Genomic DNA, 20,527 nt, shown 5'->3' on the forward strand with positions numbered 1-20,527 from the left:
ACTGACACCACTTTTCATACCCCCTGCAGGCTGATTTCTTTAGTTTACCTTCAGCTGATGTGCAATATGTTCATTTTAACAAATGTATTCGATTATGCATTAAATACTGGGTTTCCAAATCAACAACGTGGTACTTTACTATTATTATTAATGATCTGATAATGACCAGGTTTTATGTAATTGCATTTTAAGCTCCCACACAACGGTGCTCCATTTAAAACCAGCCGAATTTAGCGTGTGTATACGTGCTTGAGCGCGAGAGAGTGTGTGCTAGAGTGTGCACTTCTACAAAATCCTGCTGCATCTCTACCAGCAAGGTCAAGGCAGCTGCGTAGTAGGTAAGTTCTTCCAGTGAGCGCTATGAGTGTATTCTCCCTACAGCAGGTCTCTCCCTGCCTGAACTTAGCAGTAGCTTAAAAAACTATTCTCAACACAGACAAGAGGCTCTGTGTGCCTGGAGGCTTGCTGAACTGAACAAGCTTCGATGGAGATAGCACTGTAGATGTCTCTACTCAGTGGGTCTTGCTGGATATTTCCTCTTCCCAGAAAAAAAAAAAAAAAAGATTTGACAACGTGACACTAATCCTTGGAAAAAATCATGTTTATTCTATTGCAATATTATGTAAGTGTGATGAAGCGTTGTCATGTGTTGACCCAGCTGATCCTTCAAAATGAAAAAAAAAACTGTTTGTGTTTCACAGCAAGCAGGAGATCAACACGTCTTAAGACAAACTCAGAGTCTCCAGATTTGCAGCAAGATTGAAGCTGTGCAGAGTCCACTTCTGAACAGGGCAATGAAATTAACCAGTTGTTCATCTGAAAGCCAAACTGATGAGTGATAGGCCACTAAGCAATTACTTAGCTGTGAGGTAACAAGTCATACATCCTCACCAACACTTTGGAAATCAAAATAGAAAAATTCACAGCCCACATTTGGAACAGGGGCCGCTTCTGCTGTTTTAATTATGTTGCCTGATCTGCAACATAATCTTGCTGATTTTAAGAAAGTTTTGGCAAAAGCACCAATGTTTTTTCTGGTCTCTTATCACAAGCTACTTATCTCACAAGTCCAACCATGTTGTATTTACAGACAGTAAAAAAAATAAATCAGCATGTAGCCATTACATTAAAGGACACGCCTTCGCTGATTAGGGAAAACTGCATTTGACATGGTGAAAGAGTGGCATGACTGATGAGTTATTACAGCTTTTTAAGACTTACTGTTATTCAAACAAGCAATACAAGAAGACATAAGGAAGGTCTCAGCTATGAGATCCTGTTAAAAATGGCACACACGATCACTGCTGGGGACATTACATAGACTTACCTTAACCTAAACCTTACCCCAACATCAAATTTAATGATTTACATTATGGGGACTTGCAAGTCTCCACAATGTGACTGTGTGAACAGATTTATGTCCCCACAACATGAGCAATACACGTCCACACACACACACAGCACACTAAGTTATTCCAGGTTCCAGGTTGTTTTAGTTAGTAGTCCTTCGGGGAGACAAAAACAGTGGGCTGCCACACTCTCCAATGTTTAAACAGAGCCAAGGCTCTGTTCAAGAGCAATAAAGGCTCCCTTTACACACGTGTAAAATGCCTCATAAAGACCCAAAGACCCAGAAAATGCAGGAAACAGTCATTGTCTATCCTGGATAGCTCCTGCAAGATTCATGCTATCAGTGTTGGTCTATGGAGTTTTTCATTGAATTATTAAATTACAGCACAGGGAACAAGGCATTAAAATTCTCTTTAGGTCCATCAGTGTAATAGGGCAATCACACCTCTGATAGTGTGATTCTTTGAAAAAAAAAAAAAAACACTGTTCCCATTCTGATGACTTGGCACTTTCTTCCATTTGCAGTCCTTTCATGTACATGGAACTACCTGAAAGTTGAAAATAGTTCTCCTAAAATCTGAAAAAGCCCTGAGCGTTTCCATCCTCTTAGCTCCTCCTCCCCCGTTTCATCCTAATACCTCCACTTCCCTGCATAAATGTATCATTACAGTATCATTATGTCTATGGTATCCCCCCAGCTTCCATTTACAGGGACTTAGGTACTGTGTTCTGGGGCTTACGTGGACCCATTATGTCATTAAGTCATTATGAGCTGGGACAGAGAGAAAATAATACCCATAATAGGAGCTACATTGGGCGCTACTTAAGTCTATACTCCCATCCTGCTTGCCTTCCTGCCTATTTGTCTGGCTGGCTGATCTGTACATGCACTGTGCTTCATGTTACTGTCAGCGCGCGCATGTGTTTGGAAATGAGCGACTCACCCCAGAATTAGGATACGCTGTCCAGCCCAGTTCAGCTGTGGCCACCCGAGTGTCCATCACGGTCTCTGCAGCAAAGAAAGAGAATGAGAGAGAGAGAGAGAGAGAGAGAGAGAGAGAGAGCGGTTAGCCCACAAAAAAAGCTATTTTGAGTATCATTCCACAGAGCCGAACTGCATTCAAGCCCCAGTGATCACTTGACACTATCATCGATGAACAGAAAGGAGATGAATCCTTCACAGCGTTTCATCCATCTCTACTAGACTTCTGTTAAGACAAGAGACATGGAAACAAAGCCTTGGCACTTTGCTGGAAGGAATGTCTGAGAGCCTCTGTCATGCTGTTAAATGCTGAGCTTTGTATTGTGTTCTCTCTGTGTGAGCATGAAACTACATCCTGCCTTTGTCTGTGCTCGTGTGTGTGCATGCATTTGCACGATATGTAAAAATGAGTGGATATTTCTGCGTCAGTGTGTGTGCGCGTGCACAGGCGAAACGCTGTATGGGATTGCATGTGAGAGCTGAACTTTGTCACATTGTTTACCCAAAGAAAGCGGCCTCACAAATGCAGAGACAGCCCTCAGAGGCGAGGCCACTGCAGTTTGTTTACTCCTGGTAGGGACGCTCTCTGTAAACTAGTATGGCACATGAAATGAAAGCAGCTGCCAGGAACTTTCATTTTGTGATGATTTTAGCGACCCCTGTGGACAAAAGTGGTAGTGTTTCCAGTGTCTCCTGTCATCTGGCTGCTGCATGCATTTGGCTTGGAAGAGAGTGAAAGAAAAAACTTATTTTAGTCTAATGTAAACAGACTCTTTCAGTCTGTTTGCTGTAAATCATGTTGTCTGATTTTGCAGGGAATCCAACCCAGTGCCAGACATTAAGAATAACTATAAAGAAATAGCCAATCTTCTTGCTGATGATCTCGTTTGCTTAAGTAGATCATGAGACTGTTTCATAGCCAGTTAAAAACTCCTTGTAGTACATTAAATGAGAAGCGGAAAGACAAAACATTTGCACAAAACGTCAACATGCACCTCAGATAACTATATGGTACATGGGTCGCGCTCAGAAATGAGACAATAAAAACTCAAATCTGGCACAGAGAGGCTTATAATCCATCTCACTCTGGACTAATATTACACAAAGTGTCACATCTATGAAATATAAGAGCACAAAATTGCCCACTCTTGCTCTCTCTCCCTTTTGCTTATCCTCAGTGACACACCCCAGACAAATAAGTCTGGCAGCTCACCCAAGAAGTTTGTCAGCCCTGTTTTGATTAATATCTGCCTCGTTGGCACAGTGAAACCTGGAAACCTCACATAGCTCCAGGAAAGAAGGTGGGAAGGACATCGCGTACCACAGGTCTCTCCTGCGCCTACCTCTCACACAATCACACAGATTTATAGAGCGATGGACTGAGTGACATGGCCTTAGCAGTGTAATGATAGATTCATAATTCCCCCTGTAACAGACAGTTTATTCTGTAGCCTAAACCCTCCATCTTACTGCGAGTGAATCAGGGCATATTTCACATTTTCTTGATGTCCCCTGCCACAACATGCCCTCAGTCATGTTTGTTGTGGCCAAACAGATAAAAACTGGGAGACAGAAGAGTGAACGGTATGTCTGGGTCATGATCTGTCGTAGATAAGCAGGGTGTGTGGGAATTTTCAGAGGAACGGCGGTTGCTGTGTCTTTGGCTTGGACGCCGTCCACTATCACAGCAAACGGTTGGCTAGCGACGCCCACACGTGTTGTTGATAAGGGAGAAATCTCACTCGGATTGAATGCAAAAGCAGAACCGTCAGACGCTGCCCTCGTTCAAGAGGAGGTTCCAGGTCCTCAGCCCCCCCCCCCCCCCTTACCAGGAAGCATACACCCGCAGCTGTTGCTTATTTGAAATCTCACTGAACTTGCAGTGATTTAGAAATCATTCCAAATGATGGAGCACTCGAAGCCCGTCATCTGCAGTTCAAGTGGTCTTGGTAAAAAACAAGTACACTGAGGATGAGTGACAAGCCACCGGTAGGGAGGAAAGAGGCCTTTCATTCTCAATCTCCACTTACTGGGAGAAACTGTCCTCAGACATGAAACCAATTAGCCTAGGTAATTCAGCGGCACTCACACATATATACGTTAAGACACACAGACGTGCTGCACACACACACACATACTCATTCACCAGCCAACTAAGGGAGCAATTTTCTGTGTACACCTACAGTGACAGCCTTGTTCACACCCGGCTTCCATCAGAGTATTTCAATTTCTCTAAGATCAGCCTTGCCTTGTCTAGTTTCCACAGCCATCCAGCCAGCTCCAGCCTGCCCGCCTGCCCGCCTGTACTGTACGACTTGCTGTCAGCTGGGGAGATAGGAGCATGAAACAGCCCTTAGCGCCAGCCAGCGTTGTGGGGACTGCCAACCCTTTCTCAGGGGAAATCACAGAAGCTTTAGTCAAATCACACAGGCACTTGGTAGGCCATTTTCCATTTCCTTTTAAAAAGAAGAAGGGGGGGGGGGGGGTGAGGGGCACAAGGCGGTGAAAGGAGGAGGAGGAGACAATAAAAGGTCAAAGGCCCAGGGGAGGGGTGGCTGAGCTGTGTCATGTGACCTAATGTCTACCATTAGCAGAATATCAGAGTAGTAGATGAGTAAATGGTGAATGATCAATGGTTATTAGCAACGGGGTGGGGCTCTCACAGCTGTCACGCCTTAGCTTGCACACCTGTCCACTGGCACTGGGGATTTAGGAGAACGTCCCTTGTGTACGGGTATGTGTGCAAGTTTCAAATGAGCTGTTATGTGGACCATTCATCCATTTAATCGTAAGTGGATCTGAAGAGTTTCATTTCAAAACGAGCAACCCACATTAATTAGGAGAGCCAGCTCTTATAAAATTACAAGAGGCACATTTTGGTAAATTATAAGTCATCCTATGACCGAAGCTTAGAAAACAATTAGGCTTCGGAGGAACTGCTCATCTCTCTTTTTTTTAATGACAATGAACTAAATGGCTGCTGGTCCATTTCATATAAAAACATCTTTCAGATAAAGACACAAATGAGTATGTGTACATTTTGGGATCAAATAATTCCTCTGTTTAATGGATCTTTCTCCTGACCTGTGCAGACAGTAATTTGCCCGGACAAAAGAAATGATGCTGACACAGCTGTGACACTGATTCGTCTCTGCTCACAGTCTGTGGGTTCCAGTAGTTTAGCGCTGGGTCACTCCTCAGCTTAGACCATAAAACCCTCGTAAAAACAATTAGTCCTCCTTTCGCCTGGTTCCCGGTTCCTGATCGCAGCTCTGTCGGACCACATATTCCATTACTCTCTCTCTTTCATGTGGGAGACAAGGAAAGACAACAGCTAGCTATCGTCCCTCATGTTTGGAGGGTAGCCCAGAGTGTTTTCTCCTACATTCATATTCTGCGATGTCAGCTCCACCTGCAAGCTCCAATAAATTAAACACCGCCAGGTTCACTAGCAGTTCAGTCTGTGGGAAAATTATTAACATAGAGAGCTTAATGTTGACTATGTCACCATGGCTCATAAATCTATTGGAAAACAATAGCTTGTAGGTGTCAGGGTAGCCGGTCTTAAATGGATTCAAAGAGCCGCAAGGCTGGGGGATGTATTGTGACTGCATCATAGAATATTAGCGACTCTAGAACATACAACGGATGTGGGTTGGCTCATTGTGTAAGGCTCAGTCGAGCCGCTACGCTGCCAGCGTGCTAGTCGAAAAACCCAGAAGTCGTGAGCCGAGCCAAAACCAAGGCCCAGCCGAGGGGCCTACAGCTTCCAATCCCAGAAAGCGCAGCTCCAAGTAGCAGATCAATACCAAATGGTGGGCTGTTTCCACAGATAGAGAGAGAGGGGGGGGGGGGCAGAGAAATGAAAGAGCGAGAGAGACTGCATTAAACATTGATGGGGCCTTGTGTTACAGATCGATAAGGCAGCCCCCTTCACACAATTACACGTCAGCACGCAATCGCATGATACATCACATGGATACGCATGATTACATATCGCTAGCACTCAGGCCAGAGAACATCTAAAGAAGGAAAGAGGAGGAAGAATAGCAGGGATGGATTGTCCACTCCCTCCACCCTCTTTAAGCCTTTATGCATGACTTTAATTCTGCGCATTGCAAGTCAGAATGGGAACATGTCTGTGTAATTCCCCCCTTTGTGGCCACGTCTGTATGATTGTATGGCTGCTGGTCGATAGAACATGTGCTGAAGCACCTCTCTGAAGCTCCCTAGCTCCTTAGTCAATATGGCAGACAATTCTCCGCGGATTTCCCGTCCCGTCCCATAACACATCTTTTCCATTCATCCATCCTTTAACCCCCCCACCCCCACCCCCCTCCCCTATGTCCGCCTGTTCAAGGATGCTGGTACACTTTGTAATTCAATGAGACAATCATGTCCAGATGCTGGATGCTGGGCCGAGAGGGCCTTCTCTTTGTGATTGCACCAACAAACTGAAATAAGATCCAAGGGCCTTGAATGACATTATTTAAGAGGGTTTTTATCTTTTCTCAGAAATGGAATCAAGATGGGAGGACAAAGAGAGAGAGGAAGATCGAAGGGAGAAGACAGACAGAGGGAAAGGCAGAGATGAAAAACCGAGAAGAGAAATCAGCAGGATTGAAATGAGCACTTAACAATGATGAAGCCCCATGGTAGCCTGCTGAGGCTGGCATCTTAATACGGGGCTGAAAACAAAGTGACAAACAAACAAGAGCAAAAGCTGCAGCGTCTTCCAAACTAATCAGCCGTCCACTCGGGGGATTTCTGAATAAAAAAAAGGAACATTTTTGACAGAGTGAAGTATTTTCTGAACAAATCGTGTGGATGTTTGTCACACAGACGGACCATTTGCTCAGCGCTCCCTGGGAAAAAGATTTTTTTGGAGCTATTGGGCCGGAAGGTATAGGACCAGGTCAAATCCAACACGGCCGAGAGCACTGAGCCGCTTTGAAAACTGCAGCTGGGTAGACGGCGCAGCGCTCCTTCACATTGAAAAGAATACGAAAGAGGTGATGTCTTTGATTGAGTCACCGTGTTCGACAGAGAAGACAATCCTTGCGAACGCAGATGTGAGACTTTTCTAATCTGCGCCACACCAAAGCTGTGTCACTCACACTGAAGGGTTTTCGCTTTAAATAGAAGATACAGAACAGTCAACAGAAATACATCAAAAGAAATATGTTACTTCCATGTCTCCCTGAAGACAGAAATGACAATGTGGCTGATTTGAAAATTGAACAGAAAATAATCTGCCATCCTCTGAGACATTGGCGCGGAGTGATGGGATACACAACTCCCTCATCGCTGAGCCAAAGACCGAATTAAATGAACAGGCTCACAAATCACAGATCACACACACACACACACACACACACACACACACACACACACACACACACACACACACAAACGTATTAACAGCGTTCTGGGCTCGCAGTCACTCGCTCTGGCTGAGTGAAAATAAAATTTTCAGCATGAAAGAAGACGAGGTCAGTATCAGAGAGACAGGAGAGAAAGCCAAGAGAGATGAGAGGAGATACAGAGGAGGGGAGTTGCAGAAGCCAAATGAGATCAGCAGCAGATGTTAGGAAGAATGCCTCGCAAGATAGGAAAATTAATATACATGCAGTATCTGCAGAACCTGATGAAATTATCCTATCATCACAGCAAGGTGACATTCTCCTGGCCTTACACATCTGGGCCGCCACGTCGCATAAAACTTCAGATTCAACCTTGCGGCGCTTGGTGAGCAGCTACGCTCGCACTTTCCCCCGCTATTACCGGTTTGTAATGGAGCTGCCGTGGAAGGGAAGCAGGAAAACACAACAGCCCCCCCTCAGGCGGGGTTGGCGAACACGGAGAGGTGCACAGCCGATGAGCGCCCAGAGGCCGGTGACAACAGGACTCAAGCACCTGATCACATCTTAGTGGTCAGTCGCTCATTATGTGACACAGAACCAGCACTTTTGTACAAAACCTCCCTTTTCACACCTCCCCATCTCTCCTCTTTCCTCCTTTCCTTTCGCTCTCGTTCTCTCCTCTCTCCCCTTCCCTCCCCTGGTCAGGGGAGAGAGGTTAGGCACATCATTTGCATTCATTAACATTACATTAGCAGACAGAGTGATCTTTAGAAACCAGGCTGCCGGAGAGTGTCATCTTTAATTCATCATAACCCCACCAACCACCCACCCACTCCTCTCGCTCTCTCCTTACCTCCACCTTCTTCTCCTCCCTCTTTCCTCTCTCCCTCATCCATCCCTCCTCCCCTCCCTTCTTACCACTCTCCCCTTAATCCCAGCGCATCCTTTCTCCTCCTCTTCTCTGCGTGTTTCTTCAGTCTTCATTTACCACCGTCTTTCATCTTCTTCACTCTTCCCCTGTCTCTTTTTTGCCCTCTCACGTTCATTCTTTCCCCCATCCCTTTCTTTCTCTCTGCCTCCTGCTAATGACAGGCTACAGGGGGAGTTAGATTTTTCTTCCTGCATGAGCTCTGTGAAAGATAGGAAGGAGAAGGGACACGCCCAAAAAACATGTGCGCGCCTGTCTTCTGGCAGCACCATGCTGTATATGTACACCCTATGAGCATTGGTCTGGGAGTCAAGACTGAGCTGAGGATCCAGTCTTTGCACAGGGCTCTCCAGTGTGACGCTTTGACCTGTGTTTATTAAAAAAGAGATGGAGCTTCCAATCAAAGAACTCATCCTCAACACACATAAACACAGAATCTCAACTGCAGAAATATTTACTTCCTATCTCTTCATCTCAAGCTCGCAAGCAATTTCCTAGCTGCACCGACAGTTACAGCTAATGCAGAGTATTCCTATTTGCGTGCATGCATTCATAATGTGAGGGCATGTTTATGCAAATGTCTGCATGTGCCGCTTTGTGAATCTATACTTTTGATCTGAGACAAAGAGTGGGAACCATGACTGCACTTATCATGCTGATACATTAAAGAAGCATTGACTGGGTGTAGATGTGAGGAAAGCGATGCGCTGCTCTAACCATTACCAGAGACAGATTGGAAGAATCAAACCAAGAATTAGTCCCATCCTATGGGTCAATTAAAACAAACAACCTCATTACTTATAGCGCAAGTGCAAATGACTTCCAATGAATCCCCCTACTTTTCTGCACGAAATAAGAAGGCAGCGAGGAGCAAATGGGTACAAGCAAAACCTCATTAAGGAGGGGCTGAGTTTACGCTAAACGTGCAGATCTCGAAAATATTTCAAGCAATGATATTAACATTTCCATGAAAAGGTTAAATTATATCAACATAATCTGGGAGACACAGTGTTCAGCATTCTGACAAAGGATATGCCATTTGAAACGTCTTTTTTTCCTCTGCTCCTGACGCACGCAGCAGAAATATGATCACCCTTCATGTAGATTTTTGGAGTGAGTCTGGCAGTGATGACGCCGCTTAGGGAATCCTGCAGTTACTTCAGTAGGCCGTCATTTAATGGATTCTCACAGGGACCAATCAAAAAGCCAGCATTCTGTTGTTATCCCCCGCTCCCATACGGTGAGGATAACGCTTGCTTGTAAAGAAAATAACAACATGCATATACATTGTACATCATACACACAATCGCTGGTGTGCAGCTCCTGGACAGATTTTTGCAAGCTGTTCTGAGACATTTTCCTATAATTCAGCTAATTTTGGAATATAACAACAAAAAATATCTTGCAGATCTGTTTTGTGCATAATAAAATATGTTTTTCAATGGAAAACATAAAAAATATATATTTTACGTATGTGCGTATATTATACGTATTACCTTGCAATGTTAATACTTCCATACACACCCATCAGGCTGCCAAACACACAGTGCAGAGAAACTCAATATTAAACCATTTTATACCTCACTGTAATGAGCCCAAGATCTGCTAAGGTTTGCTATAACAGCAGACCAGCAGCAGTGACCAAGCAATAATCCAGATGGAGGCAGCGTTGGCCTCCCACAACCATCACAATACTCATTACTGCTGATATTACCTCAGCCAGCCAGTCTGCTTTTAAGAAACCTGGCAATTTGCTGCAGTAAAATGAGGTAATTACAACTCTTATCAGGCTCCTCACCTCACAAAACAGCATTTAGAGAGAGGGAGACTACTCCCCAATGGTTCACTGGCTGTGGAACAAGGCTTTGGCTGGTTTCCCAATCACTCAGCCACACCCACCCACTGTCATTTATTCTCTTAGCAAGCCCTACTCCTCCCACTCCACTTTCTTTCCAATAAAAACATTGAAAAAGCAGAAATTTGATCACTTTAATGACACCACTGAAAGAATTCCCCGATCAATGCCCCAAACTAAAAGTGTGGAGTGGCTGACGTGAACCATGAGGGCCCGAGGAATATCACTTTACAGCACAACAACTGCAGCAGCAAACTCTGTGTTTATGTTGGAGAGCTAGCATGGAGAAAATGGCAATGTAATTTAACCTTTTCCCATAAGGAGAATGGCTTTACAATGAAAGTATATCCACTAAAGCTTTGGCATTTCTAAACTTCACATATGAAACTTAGAAGTTAGCCCCGACTTGGCCCTAAAATCTCTTCTCCCGGCTGGGGACACAAGCAGACTGACGGGAGAGGAACCCTGTCCAGGTAGCACTGGGATTACGAGAGGCTGACATTCAGCAGTATAAACTATAGCTAATGGGCTATCCGGGGTGAGCTAAGGCATCTTTGTTTTTCAAGTAGACCAGCAAAAAGTGCTGAATGAACAAAATGATGTCATTCAATTAGCCCCCGCTGCAGTCCTTCACTCTAATTAAGACAGTAAGGATTGTCATTAGCACAGCCCTGTGTGCATGTGTGTGTGCAAGCATTTGCATGCCGCTGGACGTGTGAGGGGGAAAGAATCACTAAGCAGAAAAACACAGAGAAATACAAGAATCAATAGAGTTAATGTCAAACATGCGCAGTGTCTCCGATGGCGTCTCGGTTTGACTCGCCTGGTTGCATTTTCTTGCAAGGGGGGGTTAGGAGGGCAAAGAAACAGGCAGAACGGACCTGTCCTTTTCTGTCACATGCTGAGATAACCGTCCCATAATATGTGGAACCAGTATGGAGGGCAGAGACAGAGAGATAGAGGAAAAGAGAAAGTGGGCAGAAAGGCAGGATGGAGATCGAGGGAGAGGGGGAAGAAGCAAGGGCGCAGTCCATATGAAGAGAGATGCTGAACGAGATTATGGAAGGAGTAATCGGAGAGACACTGCGATGGAGCGGGCATCATGTGGCAGCGCCCTGTGTTATCTTATCCAGAAATGGATCTAACAGAACACATCATTTCTTAGAAACCACCCGACCCCATTTCTGTCCTGCTGCCCGGACACACAAAGACACGCTCCGCTCTTGTGTGGCACTTGCAATATTTATGAACAGCAAAACACAAGAGCAAAACGGCCTCGCCTCGACGTGAACATCATGCCAGCAGCAGAGGAGCGGGAACGCATTAAGGGATGAAAGAAAAGCCACACATGCGCACACTCAGGTGTGCACGCACAGGAGGACACAATATATGCATGCTACAGCGGCCATTAAACACAGCAGAGTGCAGCTGCTCCTCCCATCACCTCCATCAGAGTCTGCCTCAAAACTTTGGGTGGAATTCATCGGAGAGAAGCGACAAACTTCCTTTAAAAAGAAAACACGAATGAAGAAAATTAATACAGCCTGCCCTTTAATCCCCAAAAGAATGACTTAATGCTCCTTAACCTCTGTCACTGTTAGTCTCTCCACCAAGAATAAGGCGATGTACTACTGAAAAGTAATAAAGAAGCCTGTGTTCAAGGGGCAGAGGCAAACACCAGCTAGCTATATCCAATCTCATTAAACGCTGTTGTTAACCATGTTTGGATGCACCACAAAATTGACTCCTGAAAAATTCCCCAATTGGCGGAGAGGGAAGCAGTCAAGAGAGAGACGGAGAGAGATATAGCCTTGAGGGCTTGACGCCGTGCTCTCCCTCCGTCTCATCTGTGGCAGTAAAAGAACGACCTTCAACCACCTTGAACCCACTGGAGCTGAATTTCAATAAAAGTCAAATTATCAGCCGCGCCCATGGGGCTTGGGAAAGGCACTAAGCTTGAATTGACTGTGCACATAAGACGATTTAACAGTCATATGGAGGTGTGAGTGAGTCAATCATATGATGCGGTCTCAGCGGTGAGCGGTGGTTACTGTACCCTGTCGGGAGAGGGTGCCACTGGGGTGGGTCGCTGATTGTTTTTCGCAGGTGCGAGCATGTGTGTGTGTGTGTGTGTGTGTTCACCAGCGGTTGCATGTGTGCTGAAGCACGTTATGCCAACACGCGGTTTTGGAAAGTGTTATTCAATTTAGCCGTGTTCTCCCTTGACCAATGTAGTGAGATCCAGGTAATTGATGCCTCAGTTCGGTATTCCCCAGCTGTGTGCTCTTCACCACGGGGACGGTGCCAGCTAAGCCGGTGCGAATGAGAGGAAACGCACGGCGTGATCTCACTCCCTTAACCGTGTGTGAGGTGTTCTTCGGGGATCTCGTTAGTGCAGCTCCACCACACACACACACACACACACACACAGCTTCACCAAAGCACACTTACATAAGCAGAGAATACATCCCAAGAGTGCGGCCAAACTATTGACAACCGCAGGACGTTCTCAGGTTGAGATCACCTCTCGTTCCCCACCGTTTCGCACCATAAAAATGCCAGTGGCCCGCACAATGCCTCCGAGCAAACACTATGCTTTCCATTAAAAGCAAACACTAAATCTGCCTATTTGCAGCATATGCTCAGATGCCTGAGGACGTCTATATATTTTCGAAGATGGACTTTGTTTTTCCTCCAGGGCTTTGCTGGAGTCTGTATTTGGCAGTGGGGGAGTAAGAGATAGAAAACAGTCCTGAGGCTAAAAGAAAAACTTTCAGCAGAGGATCTTGACCTTATAGCACGAGGCTGACAGAGGCGAGTGAGATTCTCCAATGAGAATCTATAACAGGAGAGAAGGAGGGAAAGAGAGATAATTTTTACCTCTGGGGAGTAAGAGTGAGACAGACCTTTTTGAGTGTATTTGTCTGGAAGTCTCTCATCCTGCAGTGGAAAACAGTACATGCCCTCTCTATGCTTTTCAGCACTTCTTTAGAGTTGGGGAATAGAGACCATGAAAAAAGGAAAAGGCTGATTCTTTTATTTTCCAGGAGGAATTTGTGTTTGATGTTCCTCCATTTGATGCTGCTGTTTTTATTTCCACCATCAACCTGCCCACTCTTTTCTTTTGTTTCCTTTTTATAATCAGTTGTTCGTTCTCGTTATCTCTCTCGCTCTCTCCTCGCTCTTCTTTCTCCGAGCCACTCTGAATGCAAAGCCATAGCTCAGTGAAACGCTGAACTCTTCTGGGAGAGCAAATGTCATTTCACACACATTACATTCAGTCTGTTTTGCCACAGGGAGGCTGTGGGTAATTTTGATCTCGTGCCACCCACCCACACAAACACACACACAAATACATAGACGCACACTGTATTTGACCTCATCTGATTTGGCATCCAGGAATCCCGGACGCTTGAGCTCTGGCCCAGAACGCAGGCCCAAATGTCACAGCTATCCAGTGACACTAGTGGGGAGAGCAAACATCAGCCATCCCTCTGGTCTCCTCTGCTCCCTCAACAGTAGCTCTGCCAGTACGAGCTGTCATCTTTTAGGCAACATCCACCAACATTGCTAACATTTTGCTTTTTTTCATCCGGCCATTTTAGATCTTCTAAGAAGTGGGCCGTTTGAGGGGGGATTCGATCCTCCTTATTAGCAAAATCACTAAAATGCATCCCCCCTCGTTAACCTGCTACCACTCCTCTCCAGAGCACAGGAGCAGTTGTTTAGTTGAATGTGTTACTCTAGTCTGCCTGACATTGATCCTTTATCTCTCTGTAACGTATTTTTGTTAGTTTCATCTTAAATCTATAATATTATCTCAAGTGCATGCTATAAAAAATCAATTCCACAACCCTGAATCCAAAAAAAAGTTGGGAGATATATTTACAAAAATCAGTGAAGCTGACGAGGTAAAACAAAATAATATACTGTTATGAATTCAAATGATTTGCAAAGGATCACATTCTGTTTTATTTATGATTTACAAAGCATATTGTTGGATTCTGGGTTGTGTACTATAGTGTCACCTTCATGATCAAAGTCACAGGTATCGACATGTAGTCAGAGAAGAGGATCATAGAGACACACTGGTGTCTGTAGTTTTCCAATAATATTGCTATGATCATTCAGTGGCATCTGTGCTGCTGAAGATACACCTCTACACACAGCTTCGCAGATGCACATTGGTGTGTGTGCTGGTGGTGTGTTGGCAGGGGGTGCTCCTATTGGGCCATCTCCCCTGTTGAAAATTAACCAATCAGCGACTGCTTCCAAGCCTTCACTTGAATGCTAATGGGAAGGAGGTAACATGGGTGGATCAGAGGGTGAACTTCTAGATGCAGTAAGACAGCCTGTGGTTACCCTCTCAGTTAAAGATCTGCCTGCCAGAGGAAAGCTGAGAGTTCCCAGGCAGCGCTGTACTTGGCAGCCCCGCCAGATGAGGCTCTTTGCTGGTGTGATGTGAGGTGTGCTCCAGGAGTCAAAGTGCGACACTACAACGGCGCAGCTTAAGAGCCGAGACGCCTCGTTAAATATGTAGTGCCACCGACCCACTTCAAGCTGTTTCTTTACTTCACACGTAAGAAGCAGTGGCAGCAAACACTCGCTCCCGGCTCTGCACGCTCAGAAACACACACATTCGCACCGCCACACATGCGCATGTAAATTCCAGAAATACAAGCAGCTTACACAGCTGTAAAAGCTGCTCCAACTGCTAAATTATTTCTCCAGTTGTATGTCACTGGGTTAGAATAGATGCAGGTGTCTGTCCAGTGTGGGTGTGAGTATCTGCTGGCCGTGCGAATAGCTCTGATGGGAGACACAAGTGGTTTGCAGGTGTTTGGAGAGAACAGCACCCCGTCAGGACCTACTGTATTTTAGATGAAATGGCAACAGTGTTTGTGTTGGAGGGAATAAGTGCACCTTTGGGTGTGTTGTGTGTGTGTAGGAGAAAGCGAATATAATACTTATCATTTGTTTAAAGCTGCTTGGAGGGCAAGGTTAGAATTTACTGCACTTCTGCGTGCCAAAACGCTCAGACATTCGTACTTCTATAAAAACAAAGGCGGTGTTGTCAAGCTGATGCAGTTACCTCCATCCATCCAAAACCTGTGAATTTTTATCTCTCCATCACTTTGAGTCCTCATGCAAATCAGACACTTTTTCTTAGGGAGTTCTTCCTCATGCGAACCGAGGGGAGAAGGATAGAGCGTGCCGTACGCTGCACAGACTGTAAAGCCCCTTGAGGCAAATTTACGATTTGCGATATTGGGCTATATTAATAAAACCTACTTAAAACGTGGGAAAAAAGATGGACACATGAGCAGTACATTAATCCAGAGAAGCCATGACGACTGCAGGTGTTGTAGTCCTCTCTGCCATCGACCTGCGTTGCGTTGAAAGCGGCAAACCAGAGGCAGACTGAGAGAAAAAAGAAGCCTGGGAGGTTTTCATTACAAATGTTAAGTAGAGCAGAAAGGCTCTGTCTCATCCCCAAAAAAATTAACACTCAGCCCTTGGGGCTCAACAATTTTGTGGCACAAGATTTCAGTGTACCACTTCAAGGAGACACATTTCTTGATTGTTTTTTTTTTTTTTCTTTTTGGAAATATTCATACATTTGACCATTTTTTTGCTGTCTTACACACTAATGCATTTTAATTTGACCATTGTTGGAAAATCATTCAGTTATTTCCAGTGTGAATCTTGATTAGATCAGCGAAGCCTCTGAAGCAGCTGACACAAAAACCATCCATTGATATACAAATGAGTGGGCCATAGTTTCTCCCAGGCAAACTGCCTTAATCTTCTGACTCGCAGTAAAAATGAGTACTTTACAAAGTTATTTACCTGCTAAATTAATAAATTATTTGGCAGGGCTGTTTGTGCGAGAGCTATGTTCAAATTAATTCATATGCAAAACACACCTAATCTGATGTAGAATAATTGTTCTGTTCATTGGTGGTGCCAAACACATGCAGCCTGACAGATTTTGAGGATTTACCCACAGTTTTTCTATCTATGGTGTTGGATCCTAAATGCTTCCATGTATCACTTTTCAAATGGCTTGGTGCAAAAATTATCCATTCATTAAGGCTCGTTTTCTCCATATTGCGTCAGCAAAGAGAACATTAAGCAACGTCCCTCTGTTGTTCAAGTTCAAGGCATGGCCCGCTCGAACACGTCGCTACAAATCAAATAATTATTTGTTTCCCACTGTAGCTTGAATTTCACATAAAAAGCAAGAGCCCAAATGCGTCGAGGCGATATCAGTTTTTATAGGCGCTGTTAGGGAGGAAACTAACTCCACATATCTCGTACGCCACAACACTCATGATACATGGTGGAAACACAAACACAATGCAAACCTTTAGTCATAAGCTCAGTACATACGGCAGGTGTTTAAATAAGATAAAGCGCAAAACACTGCGTGAGACGCTGAAGATTTCACCCACTATTATAAAAGGCAATTTTCCAAATGTTTGCCAGCACACACAGAACATTTCATAAAATGCTTCTGCGCGGGCTTAACTGTATGCTGAGCAAATGTGACTGCCATCCCATGAAGTGTTTCTTATCTGCCGTTGTGCAGTTATTAATGCAGATGGGTGTTGGAATGACTCCCAGAGTTTTCACACACTACTACTCCTCTTTTCTCCTCCCCAGGGGTGTTGTTAGCCTGTGTGTCCCCTGACAGCTCACTCCACATAATGAGGCTGACAGACCAAAACAAACACAGGTACAGAACACAGGTAGACAAAAAAAAAAAAAAAAAAAAGGAAGTAGAGTCAGAGGAGTTGAGGGAAAAAGGCGGGCAACTCGCTATCTTTGGCAAGACCTATGGCTACTGCTGCTGGGGCTGAGTCATAACACTGCTTCCCCCCCCCCCCCCCCCCCCCTCCTGCCTTTTGCATCCCCACTTTTTCATCTCTTTTTCACTTTTTTTCCTGCTCTGCTGTGCACAGATGCAGTTGGTCATGGCCTCTGTAAAGGCATAGGGCGATAATTGATGGCATGATAATGCACTGTGCTATCTCCCCTTTCTTTACTCCTGCTTTCCTTCTCTCTGTCCCTCTCCCTCTCTCTCCCTCCCCAGGTGTGCTTGTGGCTGGAGCTAAATGATGAACAGAGCCACAGTGTCTCCTGTCTCTAATGGGGACATTATGCAGGAGGATGGGAAGTGCTCATACCAGGCTCGTAAATCACACACTCCTGTAGAGAGACTCACTGCAAGGCCTCACTGCTCCACTAACCCTGCAATAGATACACACATAGAAATGGGAAAAAAAAGGGAAGAGCTACTCAGGCACCCCCCAAAACACATACACGTGCACATATGCAAACACATATAGAGTATTTACATACACAGACACATGCATTCAGATAAACACACTTACACAAATGCACATCTGCCGCTCCTGCACAGCCCATTTACCTGACCTCCAGCGCGTAGTCACCATTTGCCATGTAACTACTGGGACACAATTCACTTACATCTGTCCAATGACAGCCCCTCTGCCGACAGGACAGTGTGCTACACCAGAGCTTGTGTCAATGTGATTGAAGTTTGACAGAGCAGTTAAAGCATTATTAGTGCTCGCTGTCACAGCCCAGCACACACAGAGGCCTGCCGGTGGCACAGGTGAGGTAAACACAGGCCCCATTTAGCATATTACCCATCAGTCAACACGACAGGCAAAGGAGATAAAGAAATGCACACCCACTGTGAGTGGGAAAACAAGCACTCCAGTCTGCCCCGTCTCACAAGGAGGGCTATATGAAGGTATTTTGGCAGGTGTGTGCACAGTCAACCCACACACACACACACATACCCGCACACAACAGAAAACCACGGAGAGACACGTGCGTCTCTGCACACACACAGGCTGATGACAGAAGAGGCATTATCCGAAGTGAAATATCTCCAGGAGATGCCTCACATAGCTAATTGACTGTGATGAGCTGGAGCCAGCGTGCCTTGATTTCTTTCTCTTTTTTTTTCTTTCTTCTTATTCTTATTTATCCCTCAATTTCCACTTTATCTGCACAAAGATAATCTGGAGAAATCCACAAAATTGGGTATTTCTTCTGTGCGATTTATAAGCCACAAATCCTTGAAAATATCCCCCAACTGCTGATGCGTGGCTTATTGCCGCTGCAAATATGCTAATCTCAAAAAATCCGAGGTGAGGAATTTGATTTATTATCTGCCTCAGTATAAATATCGCTTCACAACAACATACACCATTTGACACCTGCGATGATGGAAGTGAAAGAAAATGTCAACCTCCACTTCCAAGAGCATTTAGAGGGGGGAAAAATCCTTAAGGCACGAGTAACACTCATGGGAGTCAGCACACACTAACAATGCTAAGCTTTTAACAGTTAACGTGTTGCCAAAAGGCAGGGGGCCATGATGTGGCAACAGGGGCTTAGCCAACAGAGCTGTTTGGACTAGAAACAGACAGCTGGCACAGTGGTAGGGAGACCCGTTCAAATGCTCTCTCCTCAGGAGGCCATGCACCTAGCTGACCTTCGCTGACTCAGTCAAATGTAGACATGCATAACTAAGCACAGAATCTATATAAACGCATACACTAACTGGGGTATTGTTAAGTAACTGGCAGGCTGCAGGAGCCTTTAGGCTGCATTGTGCTTTTCATTGCTGCAGACAGGAAGCACATAAAAAAAAAAGTTAAAGGCAGGTTAAAAAAACAATAGAGTGAGACAGGCAGACAGAGCGATTGATACAGCGGACAGAAGACAGACAGCATGCATACTCTCTCTGCAGTGTTTACACGGTCCGCTGGTATTTGTCTTACATCGCTGAAATGGCATGAAGCAACCTTTATCCAACGTGATTCCTCCCTGAAGATAATGGATTGTGAACACAAAACCTCCTCCTCAAACCTCGTCATCAGCCCCTACCTCTCTTCCCATCGTCAACACACACACACAGACACAGAAGCGCAGACAGAGACAGCCACACACACACACACACCTCTGTCAACACTCCCTGAGGCGGTAGTGTTAATTCCTCCCAGCCTATTCTCAGTCACACATGGCCGTGGAGGCAGTCACCAGTGGAGCCTCACTGCTAGATTAACCTTTGCTCTCGCCACAGATCTGTTTTTCAGTGGGACCGGCAGCCGGACAGGGGCCACGGCTGGAAGATAGTAACTCATTGTCAGAGCACTGTCAGCGCTCGGCCCTGCATTAGCGGCTTTTGAAGAGAAGGACTGTTGACGTGGGCAGGGTGCCAGCCGAGAGGAAGAACAGGCCTACTGCCCCACACAGCACTTAACCTGACCTCTCCCCTCAGGATGTGGGGAAAGGGCGGAGGAGTGTGTGTGCGCGTCGCCGTGTGTACGTGTGCACACGTGTGTACATGCGTGGCGAGGAGAGTTAAAGTGTTTTCTCTGCGCCCGAGCAAGTGCGTATTTTGGCTACAGATAAATCCCAAAGCTAGAGAAGAAAAACAGTCCGGGCACTTTCTTCTCATTCCTCTTTCTCTGGTGCACGATGTGTGATCGTGTTTTCCCTATTCCCCCCTGTGGTCTGTGTTACATTTACCAGAGGAAAAGGTCACATGCCATAGCAAATGTAATGAGCATGCTCAGGAGAAATAGAGCCACTGGCGCTGCGCAGTTATAACAAGGGCAGGTACTTCAAAATTGTGAAAAGCTTAAGCAAAAACAGTGAACTCGGCTTGCATGAATTAATTTTTATTCTTTGTAAATGCTTGTGGGCACGTGCAGGATAACATGTGGTTCAACCGGTTGACCCACATGTGCAGCAGCAGAACACGAAGCGACTAAAACCATAATGAATCAATTTAGCTGTGAAGTATTTGTTTTACTGTAAAAATCAATACTAAATGCCTTTCACCATTATCAATGGAATACACTTACAACACTCACTGACTGGCCTACCTTCTCACTTACAGCACTCAAGTCAAGCGCTGTGAAATGAATGGCTTTGGCTTTCACGACTTTTAACTTCATAGAGTAGACCAGACATTACAGAGTAAGGCGAGGGATTGAGAGACA

The 20,527-nt window shown here is 45.2% G+C and overlaps 1 protein-coding gene across 3 annotated transcripts in view; it reads right to left on the bottom strand.

Annotated features, from left to right (window-relative positions):
- Positions 1-20,527, bottom strand: part of LOC121615411 (ephrin type-B receptor 1-B) — a 151,424-nt gene that overhangs the window by 103,205 nt on the left and 27,692 nt on the right. For 2 of the 3 annotated variants that reach the window (XM_041949763.1, XM_041949762.1), the window contains exon 2: positions 2,295-2,359. In XM_041949763.1, coding sequence (XP_041805697.1) covers positions 2,295-2,359 — 65 coding nt within the window. Of the gene's footprint in view, positions 1-2,294; positions 2,360-8,613; positions 8,738-20,527 lie in introns of those variants that run through there. The other variant, XM_041949764.1, reaches the window with a different exon arrangement.

This window comes from Chelmon rostratus, chromosome 12 (assembly GCF_017976325.1).
Source record: "Chelmon rostratus isolate fCheRos1 chromosome 12, fCheRos1.pri, whole genome shotgun sequence".
Classification (NCBI taxonomy): domain Eukaryota; kingdom Metazoa; phylum Chordata; class Actinopteri; order Chaetodontiformes; family Chaetodontidae; genus Chelmon; species Chelmon rostratus.